The sequence below is a fragment of the Pseudophryne corroboree genome, chromosome 1 (genome assembly GCF_028390025.1).
Source record: "Pseudophryne corroboree isolate aPseCor3 chromosome 1, aPseCor3.hap2, whole genome shotgun sequence".
NCBI lineage: Eukaryota > Metazoa > Chordata > Amphibia > Anura > Myobatrachidae > Pseudophryne > Pseudophryne corroboree.
In genome coordinates this window covers 745879015-745897183 of record NC_086444.1, presented here as the reverse complement: position 1 = coordinate 745897183, position 18169 = coordinate 745879015, and the positions used below count along the sequence as shown (strand labels likewise).

Here is an 18169-nt window from a genome sequence, read left to right as displayed (position 1 = left end):
AGATCCAGGGAAATCCGGCTCCAGGGCACCTGGTCACCAGCTCCTGTATCTGCCACATTGGTGCTGGTGTTACACGGGGATGGCTGCATGCCTTGCAGTAGTGATAAATACATCAAGTGATACCATGTTACATGACAGTCCGGAGACAGCTAATAGTCTGGCTTGGCAAGCATGTGTAGTGGTGCCATGTCAGACAGAGAAGGAAGTGTCTCTGCAGCAGCAGAAGGTCTGATCGCACCTCTAATTTCTTCTTAATTTTCTGTTTTAAGTCAGGATGACTACTTTTTATTTTGGCTGAATGTGTAAAAATTTGAGTCAATGAACAAATATTGCAGATAGCTGAGAGACCACCTTCCCTGTCACAGTGACATGTGTTATATACACAAGTAACTACCATAGGTGCAGGGAGTGCAGCTGCTATGGGGCCCAGAGCTGAGAGAGACCGCCTTCCCTGTCAAAGTTACATGTGCTATATACATTTTTCACCATTGGCTGGTACATAGGGACCCCTACAAATATCTAGTTAAGTCACTGCATCCCTTACTATATTAAACTACATTTAACAACATTCTTTGTGCTCTTTACATGGTGCACATGCACAAAAAAAAAACTTGGCTGTCATATGCTGCAAAACTACCAAGAATGGTTTGGTTAATTATAAATGAAATCATATTGTGAGATAGGGAATAACCAAAGATTTCTGAAATGTACTGCTTTGGTTTTCACCATGTTCTTCCACCCCTCTGTATCTATGCCTGTATGCTATATATCCACTAGGAGGATGTACTACACATGGATCCACTCAGGGTATATCATAAGACTTTTTTCGTGTCAGTTTTCCCATACATGCCTTGGGTCTGTGTATGGCTCACCTCCCACAGTGTAACCTTCGTAGTGAGCACAACATGGCTGCCTCATTTGGTATGCTCATGGATGGGACTGAAAAATACATGGACCTGATCGTTATGTTGGGACCCTACTCCTAGCATCAGGACGCTGCAACCACCCATTTTGTGTCATCACTTCTAGGAGTGATTTATTCCACCCAGGGTAATCTTACATAGTGCGCCAAAGATGACTGCCTCACCTGGTACCATTTGTGGGTGAAATATATACACTGTGGAAGTTTTGACCCAAAATGTCTGCATCAACTCATATATATGCTTATTGTGCACTCTTGGTTTCTGTTTTTATTATTTCTGTGTGATTTTCAAAATTTCTGTAATTACCAAATCCTTGTACAATGAAACTTGTTTCTGATGTCTGAAAAGCGACTGAGTCCTATGGGAGAAAAGTGCTATATAAATAAAATTATCATCATTACTTCAACCTTGGGCGGAGGATTTATTTAGAACTCCATTTAAGTTGTACCTAAAATCAGTAAACATTGGGAGAGATACCACTTTTAAACGAACACAACCACTAAGTTCGTAAAAATAAGATTTTACTCACCGGTAAATCTATTTCTCGTAGTCCGTAGTGGATGCTGGGAACTCCGTAAGGACCATGGGGAATAGCGGCTCCGCAGGAGACTGGGCACAACTAAAGAAAGCTTTACGTCACCTGGTGTGCACTGGCTCCTCCCACTATGACCCTCCTCCAAGCCTCAGTTAGGACACTGCCCGGACGAGCTGACATAATAAGGAAGGATTTTGAATCCCGGGTAAGACTCATACCAGCCACACCAATCACACCGTATAACTCGTGATACTATACCCAGTTAACAGTATGAATATAACTGAGCCTCTCAACAGATGGCTCAACAATAACCCTTTAGTTAGGCAATAACTATATACAAGTATTGCAGACAATCCGCACTTGGGATGGGCGCCCAGCATCCACTACGGACTACGAGAAATAGATTTACCGGTGAGTAAAATCTTATTTTCTCTGACGTCCTAGTGGATGCTGGGAACTCCGTAAGGACCATGGGGATTATACCAAAGCTCCCAAACGGGCGGGAGAGTGCGGATGACTCTGCAGCACCGAATGAGAGAACTCAAGGTCCTCCTCAGCCAGGGTATCAATTTTGTAGAATTTAGCAAACGTGTTTGCCCCTGACCAAGTTGCAGCTCGGCAAAGTTGGAAAGCCGAGACCCCTCGGGCAGCTGCCCAAGATGAGCCCACCTTCCTTGTGGAATGGGCTTTTACAGATTTTGGCTGCGGTAGTCCAGCCGCAGAATGCGCCAGCTGAATTGTGCTACAAATCCAGCGAGCAATAGTCTGCTTAGAAGCAGGAGCACCCAGTTTGTTGGGTGCATACAGGATAAACAGCGAGTCAGTTCTCCTGACTCTAGCCGTCCTGGAAACATAATTTTTCAAGGCCCTGACTACGTCCAGTAACTTGGAATCCTCCAAGTCCCTAGTAGCCGCAGGCACTACAATAGGTTGGTTCAAGTGAAAAGCTGATACCACCTTAGGGAGAAAGTGGGGACGAGTCCTCAATTCTGCCCTATCCATATGGAAAATCAGATAAGGACTTTTATATGACAAAGCCGCCAATTCTGATACACGCCTGGCCGAAGCCAAGGCCAATAACATGACCACTTTCCGCGTGAGATATTTTAGATCCACGGTTTTTAGTGGCTCACACCAATGTGATTTTAAGAAACTCAACACCACGTTGAGAACCCAAGGTGCCACTGGAGGCACAACCGGGGGCTGAATATGCAGCACTCCTTTTACAATGTCTGAACTTCAGGTACTGAAGCTAGTTCTTTCTGGAAGAAAATTGACAGAGCCGAGATCTGTATCTTAATGGAGCCTAGTTTTAGGCCCATAGACACTCCTGCTTGTAGGAAATGCAGAAATCGACCTAGTTGAAATTCCTCTGTTGGGGCCTTTTTTGGCCTCACACCAAGCAACATATTTCCGCCATATGCGGTGATAATGTTTTGCAGTTACATCTTTCCTGGCTTGAATCAGCGTAGGAATGACTTCCTCCGGAATGCCCTTTTCCTTTAGGATCCGGCGTTCAACCGCCATGCCGTCAAAACGTAGCCGCGGTAAGTCTTGGAACAGACAGGGCCCCTGCTGCCGCAGGTCCTGCCTGAGCGGCAGAGGCCATGGGTCCTCTGATATAATTTCTTGAAGTTCTGGGTACCAAGCTCTTCTTGGCCAATCTGGAACCACGAGTATCGTTCTTACTCCTCGCCTTCCTATTATTCTCAGTACCTTTTGTATGAGAGGCAGAGGGGGGAACACATAAAACCGACTGGTACACCCACGGTGTTACCAGAGCGTCCACAGCTATCGCCTGAGGGTCCCTTGACCTGGCGCAATATCTTTTATAGCTTTTTGTTGAGGCGGGACGCCATCATGTCCACCTGTGGCCTTTCCCAATGGTGTACAATCCTTTGGAAGACTTCTGGATGAAATCCCCACTCTCCCGAGTGGAGGTCGTGTCTGCTGAGAAGATCTGCTTCCCAGTCGTCCACTCCGGGAATGAACACTGCTGACAGTGCTAACACATGATTTTCCGCCTATCGGAGAATCCTTGTGGCTTCTGCCATCGCCATCCTGCTTCTTGTGCCGCCCCGTTGGTTTACATGGGCGACTGCCGTGATGTTGTCTGATTGGATCAGTACCGGCTGGTTTTGAAGCAGAGGCCTTGCTTGACTCAGGGCATTGTAAATGGCCCTCAGTTCCAGAATATTTATGTGTAGGGAAGTCACCAGACTTGACCAAAGTCCCTGGAAGTTTCTTCCCTGTGTGACTGCCCCCCAGCCTCAAAGGCTGGCATCCATGGTCACTAGGACCTAGTCCTGTATGCCGAACCTGCGGCCCTCTTGAAGATGGGCACTCTGCAGCCACCACAGTAGAGATACCCTGGTCCTTGAAGACAGGGTTATCAGCCGATGCATCTGAAGATGTGATCCGGACCACTTGTCCAACAGGTCCCACTGAAAAGTTCTTGCATGGAACCTGCCGAATGGGATTGCTTCGTAGGAAGCTACCATTTTTCCCAAGACTCGCGTGCAATGATGCACCGATACCTGTTTTGGCTTCAGGAGGTCTCTGACTAGAGATGACAGCTCCTTGGCTTTCTCCTCCGGGAGAAACACTTATTTCTATTCTGTGTCCAGAACCATCCCCAGGAACAGTAGACGTGTCGTAGGAACCAGCTGTGACTTTGGACTGTTTAGAATCCAGCCATGCTGTTGTAGCACTTTCCAAAATAGTGCTACCCCGACTAGCAACTGCTCCTTGGACCTTGCCCTTATAAGGAGATTGTCCAAGTACGGGATAATTAAAACTCCCTTTTTTTGAAGGAGTATCATCATTTCGGCCATTACCTTGGTAAACACCCTCGGTGCCATGTACAGTCCAAACGGCAGTGTCTGGACTTGGTAATGGTAATCCTGTACCACAAATCTGAGGTACTCCTGGCGAGGATGGTAAATGGGGACATGCAGGTAAGCATCCTTGATGTCCCGGGATCCCATGTAATCCCCCTCGTCCAGGCTTGCAATAACCGCCCTGAGCGATTCCATCTTGAACTTGAATTTTTTTATGTATGTGTTCAAGGATTTTAAATATAAAATGGGTCACACCGAACCATGCGGTTTCGGTACCCCAAACCGTGTGGAATAGTAACCCCGTCCTTGTTGAAGTAGGGGCACCTTGAGTATTACCTGCTGGGAATACAGCTTATTAATTGCCTCTAGCGCAGCCTCCCTGCCTGAGGGAGTTGTCGGCAAGGCATATTTGAGGAAACGGCGGGGGGGGAGACATCTCGAATTCCAGCTTGTACCCCTGAAATACTACTTGAATGAAACAAAGATCCACCTGTGAGCGAGCCCACTGATCGCTGAAATTTTTGAGACGGCCCCCCACCGTACCTGGCTACACCTGTGGAGCCCCCGCGTCATGCTGTGGACTCAGAGGAAGCGAGAGAAGAATTTTGATTCTGGGAACAGGCTGACTGGTGCAGCTTTTTCCCTCTTCCCATGTCTCTGTACAGAAAGGAAGCGCCTTTGATCTGCTTGCTTTTCTGAAGCCGAAAGGACTGTACCTGATAATACAGTGCTTTCTTAGTCTGTGAGGAAACCTGAGGTAAAAATATTTCTTCCCAGCTGTTGCTGTGGATACGAGGTCCCAGAGACCATCCCCAAATAATTCCTCACCCTTATAAGGCAGAATCTCTATGCGCCTTTTAAAGTCAGCATCACCTGTCCAGTGACAGGTCTCTAATACCCTCCTGACAGAATGGACATTACATTCATTTTGGATGCCAGCCGGCAAAATATCCCTCTGTGCATCCCTCATATATAAGACGACGTCTTTAATATGTTCTCATGTTTGACAGGGTCACCGACCACGCTGCAGCAGCACGATCTGCAGGTCTCAGTCTAGTACCTGAGTGTGTAAATACAGACTTCAGGATAGCCTCCTGCTTTTTATCAACAGGTACCTTCAAAGTGGCCGTTCCTAAAACGGCAGTGCCACCTTTTTTGACAACTGTGTGAGCGCCTTATCCACCCTAGCGGATATCTCCCAGCGTAACTTATCCTCTGGCGGGAAAGGGTACGCCATCAGTAACTTTTTAGAAATTACCAGTTTCTTATCGGGGGGAACCCACGCTTTTCACACACTTCATTCATTCATCTGATGGGGGAACAAAACACTGCCTGCTTTTTCTCCCCAACATAAAAACCCATTTTTAGAGGGTTAATGTCAGAAATGTGTAACACTTTTTTTTATTGCCGGGATCAAGTCACGGATGTTCCTAGTGTATTGTGTATATGTCTCAACCTTGTCGACACTGGAGTCAGACTCCGTGTCGACATCTGTGTCTGCCATCTGAGTGAGCGGGCGTTTTTGAGCCCCTGATGGCCTTTGAGACGCCTGGGCAGGCGCGGACTGAGAAGACTGCCACAGCTGTTACGTCATCCACCCTTTTATGTAAGGAGTTGACACTGTCGGTTAATACCTTTCACCTAACCATCCACTCTGGTGTCGGCCCCACAGGGGGCGACATCACATTTATCGGCATCTGCTCCGTCACCATATAAGCCTCCTCATTAAACATGTCGACACAGCCGTACCGACACACCGCACACACACAGGGAATGCTCTGACTGAGGACAGGACCCCACAAAGCCCTTTGGGGAGACAGAGAGAGAGTATGCCAGCACACACCAGAGCGCTATATAATGTGGGGATTAACACTATAAGCGAGTGAAATTTCCCCAATAGCTGCTTGTATATATAATATTGCGCCTAAATTTAGTGCCCCCCCTCTCTTTTTAACCCTTTGAGCCTGAAAACTACAGGGGAGAGCCTGGGGAGCTTTCTTCCAGCTGCACAGTGAAGAGAAAATGGCGCCAGTGTGTCTGAGGGAGATAGCTCCGCCCCTTTTTCGGGGACTTTTCTCCCGCTTTTTTCTGGATTCTGGCAGGGGTATTTACCACATATGTAGCCTCTGGGGCTATATATTGTGGTATTTTTGCCAGCCAAGGTGTTTTTATTGCTGCTCAGGGCGCCCCCCCCAAGCGCCCTGCACCCTCAGTGACCGGAGTGTGAAGTGTGTATGAGGAGCAATGGCGCACAGCTGCAGTGCTGTGCGCTACCTTGGTGAAGACTGATGTCTTCTGCCGCCGATTTTCCGGACCTCTTCTTGCTTCTGGCTCTGTAAGGGGGACGGCGGCGCGGCTCCGGGACCGAACACCAAGGCTGGGCCTGCGGTCGATCCCTCTGGAGCTAATGGTGTCCAGTAGCCTAAGAAGCCCAAGCTGGCTGCAAGCAGGCAGGTTCGCTTCTTCTCCCCTTAGTCCCTCGCTGCAGTGAGCCTGTTGCCAGCAGGTCTCACTGAAAATAAAAAACCTAATTCTATACTTTCTTTCTAGAGGCTCAGGAGAGCCCCTAGTGTGCATCCAACCTCGGCCGGGCACAAAATATAACTGAGGCTTGGAGGAGGGTCATAGTGGGAGGAGCCAGTGCACACCAGGTGACCTAAAGCTTTCTTTAGTTGTGCCCAGTCTCCTGCGGAGCCGCTATTCCCCATGGTCCTTACGGAGTTCCCAGCATCCACTAGGACGTCAGAGAAATGCTATCAAGTCCCTTTGTGAACGTTCCGTGCGAGACCTACTACAGCCAAGAATCCACAGTTACACAAGTCATCTAAACTGTCCATTCATTTGACTCCTACTGCAGACACCTAAATACTCAAACAGCCATATCATTTCACAATTTGTTCAACAAGCTATAAGGAACATTGAGACTTTGATAGAAGTCTAGGAAGTACCTCCATCACTCGCCACCGCTAAATATATGTAAAAAAAAATAAATATATATATATATATATATATATATATATATATATATATATACACATACATACATACATACACATATATTATATATATATATATATATATATATATATATATATATATATATATATAATCAGACACGTCACAGGAAATAGGGAGCCTGCCTCCAACATTCAAATTTGCAGATTTAAAATAAATAAATAATTCCCTTCTGTGATAACCTTCGTTCAGCAAATCAACAGCTACAAGTAAGAAATTGCCATTTCTATCTTCTACCACAAGGGGTCCCCACAGCTCAAATATATAGACCTGGCATTGAAAGTGAAATGAAGAGGTCAATGGTGGTCATTCCGAGCCGTTCGCTCGCTAGCAGTTTTTAGCAGCCGTGCAAACGCTATGCCGCCTCCCACTGGGAGTGTATTTTAGCTTAGCAGAAGTGCGAATGAAAGGATCGCAGAGCGGCGGCAAAGTTTTTTTTGTGCAGTTTTAGAGTAGCTCAATACCTACTCAGCGCTTGCGATCACTTCAGACTATTCAGTTCCTGTTTTGACGTCACGAACACACTCTGCGTTCGCCCAGACACGCCTGCGTTTTTCCTGGCACGCCTGCGTTTTTTCGAACACTCCCTGAAAACTGTCAGTTGACACCCAGAAACGCCCACTTCATGTCAATCACTCTGCGGCCAGCAGTGCGACTGAAAAGCTTCATTAGACCTTTTGTGAAACTACATCGCTCGATGCAATAGTACGACGCTCGTGCGCATTGCGCCGCATGCGCAGAAGTGCCTTTTTTTGCGTGACCGCTGCGCAGCAAAGGAATGCAGCTAGCGATCAACTCGGAATGACCCCCAATCATTTCCCAAAATTGTGCCTGCTAACATTTCAAGTTTTCCCTCTCACCCCATAGAGATGCGAAGGAAAACTTGCAATGTCAGTACTGCCATGCTCGTTAAGCACACAGTGGTAATGAATGGTGGTACGTTCCACTGAACTGAATTCCCCCGAGCAACACAGAATAGAACGTTTAATCCAGATTCAACTAGAGCTGAATAGGATATGTACCACAGTATGGAATTATGGAAATTCTTTACACTTTAAACCCAATATACTAGATCGCAATTCTATTTATTTTCAGACTGTCTGCTTCAATGAACAAAATGTGTAATTCTCCTCTAAGGGGTGAATTCAGTTAGCGGAGAAATCACAGTAAAACATCTGGACCTTTGTTCTGTGCTACCCTCTCTAAAATGCAGATAAACACTATTCTAACTGACCTCACATACACTCTCCTAACTGACCTAACATATAGCACGGAACCATCCTGCAAAGAAACCATCTGCATGAAACACATGTTAAAATAAGAATTTACTTACCGATAATTCTATTTCTCGTAGTCCGTAGTGGATGCTGGGAACTCCGTAAGGACCATGGGGAATAGCGGCTCCGCAGGAGACTGGGCACAAAAGTAAAGCTTTAGGACTACCTGGTGTGCACTGGCTCCTCCCCCTATGACCCTCCTCCAAGCCTCAGTTAGGATACTGTGCCCGGACGAGCGTACACAATAAGGAAGGATTTATGAATCTCGGGTAAGACTCATACCAGCCACACCAATCACACCGTACAACTTGTGATCTGAACCCAGTTAACAGCATGATAACAGAGGAGCCTCTGGATAGATGGCTCACAACAACAATAACCCGATTTAGTTAACAATAACTATGTACAAGTATTGCAGACAATCCGCACTTGGGATGGGCGCCCAGCATCCACTACGGACTACGAGAAATAGAATTATCGGTAAGTAAATTCTTATTTTCTCTGACGTCCTAGTGGATGCTGGGAACTCCGTAAGGACCATGGGGATTATACCAAAGCTCCCAAATGGGCGGGAGAGTGCGGATGACTCTGCAGCACCGAATGAGAGAACTCCAGGTCCTCCTCAGCCAGGGTATCAAATTTGTAGAATTTAGCAAACGTGTTTGCCCCTGACCAAGTAGCTGCTCGGCAAAGTTGTAAAGCCGAGACCCCTCGGGCAGCCGCCCAAGATGAGCCCACCTTCCTTGTGGAATGGGCTTTTACAGATTTTGGCTGTGGCAGGCCTGCCACAGAATGTGCAAGCTGAATTGTATTACAAATCCAACGAGCAATAGTCTGCTTAGAAGCAGGAGCACCCAGCTTGTTGGGTGCATACAGGATAAACAGAGAGTCAGATTTTCTGACTCCAGCCGTCCTGGAAACATATTTTCAGGGCCCTGACTACGTCCAACAACTTGGAGTCCTTCAAGTCACTAGTAACCGCAGGTACCACAATAGGTTGGTTCAGATGAAACACTGAAAACACCTTAGGGAGAAAATGAGGACGAGTCCTCAATTCCGCCCTGTCTGAATGGAAGATCAGATAAGGGCTTTTACAGGATAAAGCCGCCAATTCTGACACGCGCCTGGCCGAGGCCAGGGCCAACAGCATGACCACTTTCCATGTGAGATATTTTAACTCCACAGATTCAAGTGGTTCAAACCAATGTGACTTTAGGAACCCCAAAACTACATTGAGATCCCAAGGTGCCACTGGAGGCACAAAAGGAGGCTGTATATGCAGTACCCCTTTTACAAACGTCTGAACTTCAGGAACTGAAGCTAGTTCTTTCTGGAAGAAAATTGACAGGGCCGAAATTTGAACCTTAATGGACCCCAATTTTAGGCCCATAGACACTCCTGTTTGCAGGAAATGCAGGAATCGACCTAGTTGAAATTCCTCCATCGGGGCCTTACTGGCCTCGCACCACGCAACATATTTTCGCCAAATGCGGTGATAATGCTTTGCGGTTACATCCTTCCTGGCTTTGATCAGGGTAGGGATGACTTTATCCGGAATGCCTTTTTCCTTTAGGATCCGGCGTTCAACCGCCCTGCCGTCAAACGCAGCCGCGGTAAGTCTTGGAACAGACAGGGTCCTTGCTGGAGCAGGTCCCTTCTTAGAGGTAGAGGCCACGGATCCTACGTGAGCATCTCTTGAAGTTCCGGGTACCAAGTCCTTCTTGGCCAATCCGGAGCCACGAGTATAGTTCTTACTCCCCACCGTCTTATAATTCTCAGTACTTTTGGTATGAGAGGAAGAGGAGGGAACACATACACTGACTGGTACACCCACGGTGTTACCAGAGCGTCCACAGCTATTGCCTGAGGGTCCCTTGAACTGGCGCAATACCTGTCCAATTTTTTGTTTAGGCGGGACGCCATCATGTCCACCTTTGGTTTTTCCCAACGGTTTACAATCATGTGGAAGACTTCTGGGTGAAGTCCCCACTCTCCCGGGTGGAGGTCGTGCCTGCTGAGGAAGTCTGCTTCCCAGTTGTCCACTCCCGGAATGAACACTGCTGACAATGCTATCACATGATTTTCCGCCCAGCGAAAAATCCTTGCAGCTTCTGCCATTGCCCTCCTGCTTCTTGTGCCGCCCTGTCTGTTTACGTGGGCGACTGCCGTGATGTTGTCCGACTGGATCAGCACCGGCTGACCTTGAAGCAGAGGTCTTGCTTGGCTTAGGGCATTGTAAATGGCCCTTAGCTCCAAGATATTTATGTGAAGTGATGTCTCCAGGCTTGACCACAAGCCCTGGAAATTTCTTCCCTGTGTGACTGCTCCCCAGCCTCGCAGGCTGGTATCCGTGGTCACCAGGACCCAGTCCTGAATGCCGAATCTGCGGCCCTCTAGAAGATGAGCACTCTGCAACCACCACAGGAGAGACACCCTTGTCTTTGGTGACAGGGTTATCCGCTGATGCACTGACACTTGGCCTGGTTTTAGGAGGTTTCTGACTAGTTCGGATAACTCCCTGGCTTTCTCCTCCGGGAGAAACACCTTTTTCTGGACTGTGTCCAGGATCACCCCTAGGAATAGAAGACGTGTCGTCGGGATCAGCTGCGATTTTGGAATATTGAGAATCCAACCGTGCTGCCGCAACACTACTTGAGATAGTGCTACCCCGACTACCAACTGTTCCCTGGATCTTGCCCTTATCAGGAGATCGTCCAAGTAAGGGATAACTAAAACTCCCTTCCTTCGAAGGAGTATCATCATTTCGGCCATTACTTTGGTAAAGACCCGGGGTGCCGTGGACAAACCAAACGGCAGCGTCTGAAACTGATAGTAACAGTTCTGTACCACAAACCTGAGGTACCCTTGGTGAGAAGGGTAAATTGGGACATGGAGATATGAGTGACTCCATCTTGAATTTGAACCTTTGTATGTAAGTGTTCAAGGATTTCAGATTTAAAATAGGTCTCACCGAGCCGTCCGGCTTCGGTACCACAAACAGCGTGGAATAATACCCCTTTCCCTGTTGTAGGAGGGGTACCTTGATTATCACCTGCTGGGAATACAGCTTGTGAATGGCTTCCAATACCGCCTCCCTGTCGGAGGGAGACGTCGGTAAAGCAGACTTTAGGAAACGGCGAAGGGGAGACGTCTCGAATTCCAATTTGTACCCCTGAGATACCACCTGAAGGATCCAGGGGTCCACCTGTGAGTGAGCCCACTGCACGCTGAAATTTTTGAGACGGGCCCCCACCGTGCCTGAGTCCGCTTGTAAAGCCCCAGCGTCATGCTGAGGACTTGGCAGAAACGGGAGAGGGCTTCTGTTCCTGGGAACTGGCTGTTTGCTGCAGCCTTTTTCCTCTCCCTCTGCCACGGGGCAGAAATGAGGAGCCTTTTGCCCGCTTGCCCTTATGGGGCCTAAAGGACTGCGCCTGATAATACGGCGTCTTATGTTGAGAGGCTACCTGGGGTAAAAATGTGGATTTCCCAGCCGTTGCCGTGGCCACCAGGTCTGTTAGACCTACCCCAAATAACTCCTCCCTTTTATAAGGCGATACTTCCATATTTGGAATCAGCATCACCTGACCACTGTCTTGTCCATAACCCTCTTCTGGCAGAAATGGACAGCGCACTTACTCTTGATGCCAGTCGGCAAATATCCCTCTGTGCATCACGCATATATAGAAATGCATCTTTTAAATGCTCTATAGTCAGTAATATACTGTCCCTATCTAGGGTATCAATATTGTCAGTCAGGGAATCCGACCAAGCCACCCCAGCACTGCACATCCAGGCTGAGGCGATTGCTGGTCGCAGTATCACACCCGTGTGAGTGTATATACATTTTAGGATATTTTCCTGCTTTCTGTCAGCAGGTTCCTTAAGGGCGGCCGTATCCGGGGACAGTAGTGCCACCTGTTTAGACAAGCGTGTGAGCGCTTTATCCAACCTAGGGGGTGTTTCCCAACGTGCCCTATCCTCTGGCGGGAAGGGGTATGATGCTAATAACTTTTTAGGAATTAACAGTTTTTATCGGGGGAAACCCACGCATCATCACACACTTCATTTAATTCCTCAGATGCAGGAAAAACTACAGGCAGTTTTTTCTCACCCAACATAATACCCTTTTTAGTGGTACTGGTATTATCAGAAATATGTAAAAACATTTTCCATAGCCTCAATCATGTAACGTGTGGCCCTACTGGAAGTCACATTCGTCTCTTAATCGTCGACACTGGAGTCAGTATCCGTGTCGGCGTCTATATCTGCCATCTGAGGTAACGGGCGTTTTAGAGCCCCTGATGGCTTTTGAGACACCTGGACAGGCACAGGCTGAGTAGCCGGCTGTCTCATGTCATCAATCTTTTGTAAAGAGCTGACACTGTCACGTAATTCCTTCCATAAGCTCAGCCACTCAGGTGTCGACTCCCTAGGGGGTGACATCTCCATTACAGGCAATTGCTCCGCCTCCACACCATTTTCCTCCTCATACATGTCGACACAATCGTACCGACACACAGCACACACACAGGGAATGCTCTGATAGAGGACAGGACCCCACTAGCCCTTTGGGGAGACAGAGGGAGAGTATGCCAGCACACACCAGAGCGCTATATATATATATATATATATATATATATATATATACAGGGATAACCTTATAGAAGTGTTTTTCCCCTTATAGCTGCTGTTTTATTAATACTGCGCCTAATTAGTGCCCCCCTCTCTTTTTTAACCCCTTTCTGTAGTGTAGTAACTGCAGGGGAGAGCCAGGGAGCTTCCCTCCAACGGAGCTGTGAGAGAAAATGGCGCCAGTGTGCTGAGGAGATAGGCTCCGCCCCTTTTTCGCGGACTTTTCTCCCGCATTTTTATGGATTCTGGCAGGGGTTAAAATACATCCATATAGCCCTGGGGGTTATATGTGATGTATGTTTGCCAGCCAAGGTATTTTTATTGCTGCTCAGGGCGCCCCCCCCCCCCCCAGCGCCCTGCACCCTCAGTGACTGCAGTGTGAGGTGTGTATGAGGAGCAATGGCGCACAGCTGCAGTGCTGTGCGCTACCTTGGTGAAGACTGATGTCTTCTGCCGCCGATTTTCCGGACCTCTTCTTGCTTCTGGCTCTGTAAGGGGGCCGGCGGCGCGGCTCTGGGACCGGACTCCGAGGCTGGGCCTGTGTTCGGTCCCTCTGGAGCTAATGGTGTCCAGTAGCCAAGAAGCCCAAGCTGGCTGCAAGCAGGCAGGTTCGCTTCTTCTCCCCTTAGTCCCTCGATGCAGTGAGCCTGTTGCCAGCAGGTCTCACTGAAAATAAAAAATCTAAAACTAAACTTTCACTAAGAAGCTCAGGAGAGCCCCTAGTGTGCACCCTTCTCGGCCGGGCACAAAAATCTAACTGAGGCTTGGAGGAGGGTCATAGGGGGAGGAGCCAGTGCACACCAGGTAGTCCCCATGGTCCTTACGGAGTTCCCAGCATCCACTAGGACGTCAGAGAAAGGTAAGCTAGATTTCTATCCACCCCCATTATATAATTTACTCCACCTAACACATGCTACAAGGCAGGCGTATTACTTAAGCTACTATAGTACCATATGCCACAAGTAATAGGGATCTGTTCAATTTGCCAGCTGTCGGGACCACGGCAGTCAGGATACTGCCAGCCAGCAATGCCGCCAGCTGGAATTCCAGCAAAACAGGACTATTCCCATTTGTGGGTGTCCACAACACCCACAGAGTAGGAACAGACCCAGTGGCGAACGAAGCGAGTCCGGAAGGGGACTCTTTGAACTCGCCCCGCTGCCTGCATTCTGGCAGGCGGGATGCCGCTGTTGGAACCTTCACAGCCGGCAATCCCATCCGCTGGAAAATGGTATGTATTCCGTAGGAGACAGCGACCACCCCTTTCCCTCACAAATGCTTTTCTAGACGTTTTATGAATGTATTTACAGAACACTGAAAATTCTTCAGATCCCGTTAAATGTATTCTGTATGTTCTTGACTGTTGAAATTTGTGCCCCCAAAAAATGTTAATTAGAAAAAAGGTTAAAAAAAATTAAAAAGGGTCAGCTATGGTACCAAATCTTGAAGATCTGGGCACGGTAGGAAGGTCATATGATCATTAACTCATAAAGCTCATAATTCTGTGGGTCTCAAAGGACCATTCATTTAAAAGAAAAAAAAAAAAAGAAAAAAGAAGAAATGTTTTTAGGTCAAATTTATTACCAGTTATTGCGCACATATATTCTGCAGCGATTTACAGAGAATATCTGGCCATTCACATCAGTTCATGCCCCAATGGAATTTACAATCTATATTCCAGACCACATGTACACATGCTCACACTCGGGTTAATGTTGTTAGGAGCCAATTAACCTACCAGTATATATTTGGATTGTGGGAGGAAACCGGAGTACCCGGAGGAAAGTTTCAACCCATCCAAGCACGGGGATAATATAAACTCCACACAGTTAGGGCCATTGCGAGTATCGAACCCATGACCTCAGTGCTGTGAGGCAGTATATTAACCATTACACTGTCCGTGCTATCCTAAATACGGCATATATGCCCCTCAGATCCATCACATGCAATTTATATATAATCAATTCCCTGCTGCCCATAAGCACTTACAACATTCTGCCCATGACATAGATACACAATATTGATAGTCGCTATGTCAACAGTGACTGCATCCATACCACAATGACAATGCCAGTTTCCAGACATGGATCTAATATTATTTAAAGCATTCTGACTGCGTGGGCATAAGAACTTGAAACACGCTAGTAAAGTGGCATGTTTAAAGTTAAAAACGCCTACATGGTGAAAAAAGGCCTTAAGTAACATTAGAAACATGGCAGGATATTGGCACTGGCATTGTGTATCCACTGTCAACATGGTGACAGCAGAGCTGCTGACTATATTCACTGCACTCTAATGGTATAACAACATACCTCATTCACCTGGGGAGGAAGGTGTGGGCAATTACATTTGTAAGTGCTCCAGTGAAATGTAACAGATCCAACTGTGAACATACCATTCACTGATGAAGTGATTTATAGGTCTCCCATATTAACCACTGCAGTCTTTTTTACTTTAAATAAAGCTTGTTAGCATCCCAGCACGCTGTAGGTGTCTGCAAATAAAGGGGCAGCTGTATTAACCTGTAGAAGGCATTAGGAGCCGATTGGCTGGTGCATTTATCACCTTGCACATATTACTGGTTTATCACTTCCTTATGCCTTCTCCAGGTTAATACATCTGCCCCAAAGTTCTTAGTGAACACGTCCGTTTGAAAACTGTCCCACCCCCTTTACAAACTGAAAACGCTCACATACATTAACCCTCATATTAACAAATCTAACACACACACACACACACACACACACACACACACAAACACCTACCTCATATAAACACATCTCCCTGCACACTGACAACTCTCTAACATGTACACACTTTTCTCCTCCCACACTGATAACTTTTACACACACACACACACACACACACACACACTTCCATCACCTCCTCCACACACCATGGGACATGGGCTCACTATGATATTTCAGCAGGTGGCATGTTCTGGCTCGCAGCTCCGAAATTCAATTGGCCACCACTAGCGATGTTCATTGCATTAAAGCTACAATTAAACATAGTTACATAGTAACATAGTATCTGAGGTTGAAAAAAAGACAATTGTCCATAGAGTTCAACCTATTTGTGGTCTCCTATGCATGATGATTTGACTAAAATTTCTGACTGATGCTGATGTCAGCCGTTGCATTTTATCCCTATTTATAGTAACTATAATGCATGACTATGCACCATACCCCTACAGTGCAACTGAGGCATTCAGTGGGACCATGTTCCATTGAGCACGGTCATGGGAAGCTCCGCTTCCTGGGGGTTGGGCTCATTCATTTCATATGTTATACTGCAGCTCCTTTAGCAGTTACTGCAGAGAAGCACAAAACCCATTCCTTCTCCCCCTGCTTATTCGATTGGCAGCTGAGTAGCTTGTTGCTAATTGACTAGAGCGTATCCTGCAGGACCCAATCATTATTTTGGGTAAAATACTGTGCAAATGCAAATTCTGATTAACCATTTCGTGTCCATATGTAATACATGATCAGGCGACTATTTAGGTCATACAGTATGGCATTTCTCCACCAACTACTTCATTGTGAAGAAAAAACAAAAACAAACAAACAAACAAACAAACAAGAAAAACTAAGTGCAAGCATACAGAATATGACAAGGTGCTACATGCAATTGGCAAGTGAAAATACATACCTGCACTGGGGGCCTGACCATGAATGAGCGTGGGCGGTTTTAGCCGGAATCCACTGGATTTTTCCTCTATAAAGATAGTAGTTAGTAGGTGAACAACAATAGTTCATTGTACAAATCTTCTACTAATCTTACATTGAAATGGAATAAAAGAGCAAACCAATATACCTTTTACATTAAGGCAACACTTTAATAAGAAAAAGTTTTCCAAACAAAATGATCGCCTTTTTTGTGTCACATCTGACGATGCCAAAATTTTAAGATTTCCTTTTATTCTTTCTTTAAGCCTAACAGAATAGTTATGTAGCCAGGTTTAATTTATCACAACACATTCATGAAAATCTGTATATAACATGAAGTGTAATAAAAACGGGTCATAGTCCTTAACAGCTTCTAGTTACATACAAAAGGTGACATGGCAGATAACAGCAATTTATAAAAGTTTAAAAATAACCCAGCAAAATGCAAATATCCTAGGAGTCTGTTTGTTTTTACAGATATTTTAGGCAACACAAATAGATGCAAATTGCCGCTTTTGCACAGTGCCACATTTAAGCATCTACTGATGGAAGCAGGCACCCATGGGCAAAGACAACATTTCATTTTAGAAACAAGATTTTTGAAAGAAGACTCAAGAGATGATTAGAAAGTGTTTTCAGAAGAGCATTCACCAGTGTATGGTTAAGTATTTCTCCCTAGAAAAGAACTAGATTTTACCTATCCTTTTGCTCCTTACCATACATTGATAAATCCACAGGAAAGGTATTTTGACCAACATGACAGAAATAAATAAAATGCACACACAAAAGTATCATAAAGATATAACCATAGTCCCAATGCCTCCAACTGATCATTAATTTAGGAACAAAATGAATAAGTTAAAATTGATAAATATCACTAAAGTGGTTGTAGCCAGTATTGTGAAGTATATTTGTACGTATTCGATACATATCATCAAAGATGGAAGCCATGCTTCTAGTCTCTCTACCTCTGGCACATCTTCTCCTTCTCTTCCACAATCTGCTGGGGTCACATAAGGATCTCAGCCCTGATTTTCTCATTGAATACATCTCTTGGGAAACCAATTAACTAAATAATCATTCAAACAATACCACTTCCACAGTAACACTACCCAAACATACCTGCTCCTTTAGTCTTATTCTGAGTAATGTGTCTCTGCTATCTCCCCACTGATGTCGCAATACTACCTAAAGCTTAACATGTCCAAACACAGCTGGTCTTTCACGCTCCCAGTCATCCCCTTCCCCAATAACTCCCTCACCAACAAATGCCTGCCAA

At 46.2% G+C, this 18169-nt stretch overlaps 1 protein-coding gene across 4 annotated transcripts in view; it reads right to left on the bottom strand.

Annotated features, from left to right (window-relative positions):
- RANBP3 (RAN binding protein 3) overlaps positions 1–18169 on the bottom strand; it is a 263031-nt gene that overhangs the window by 138403 nt on the left and 106459 nt on the right. For 3 of the 4 annotated variants that reach the window (XM_063916564.1, XM_063916545.1, XM_063916549.1), the window contains exon 6: positions 16874–16939. In XM_063916564.1, coding sequence (XP_063772634.1) covers positions 16874–16939 — 66 coding nt within the window. Of the gene's footprint in view, positions 1–1229; positions 1282–16873; positions 16940–18169 lie in introns of all 4 variants that reach the window. The other variant, XM_063916555.1, reaches the window with a different exon arrangement.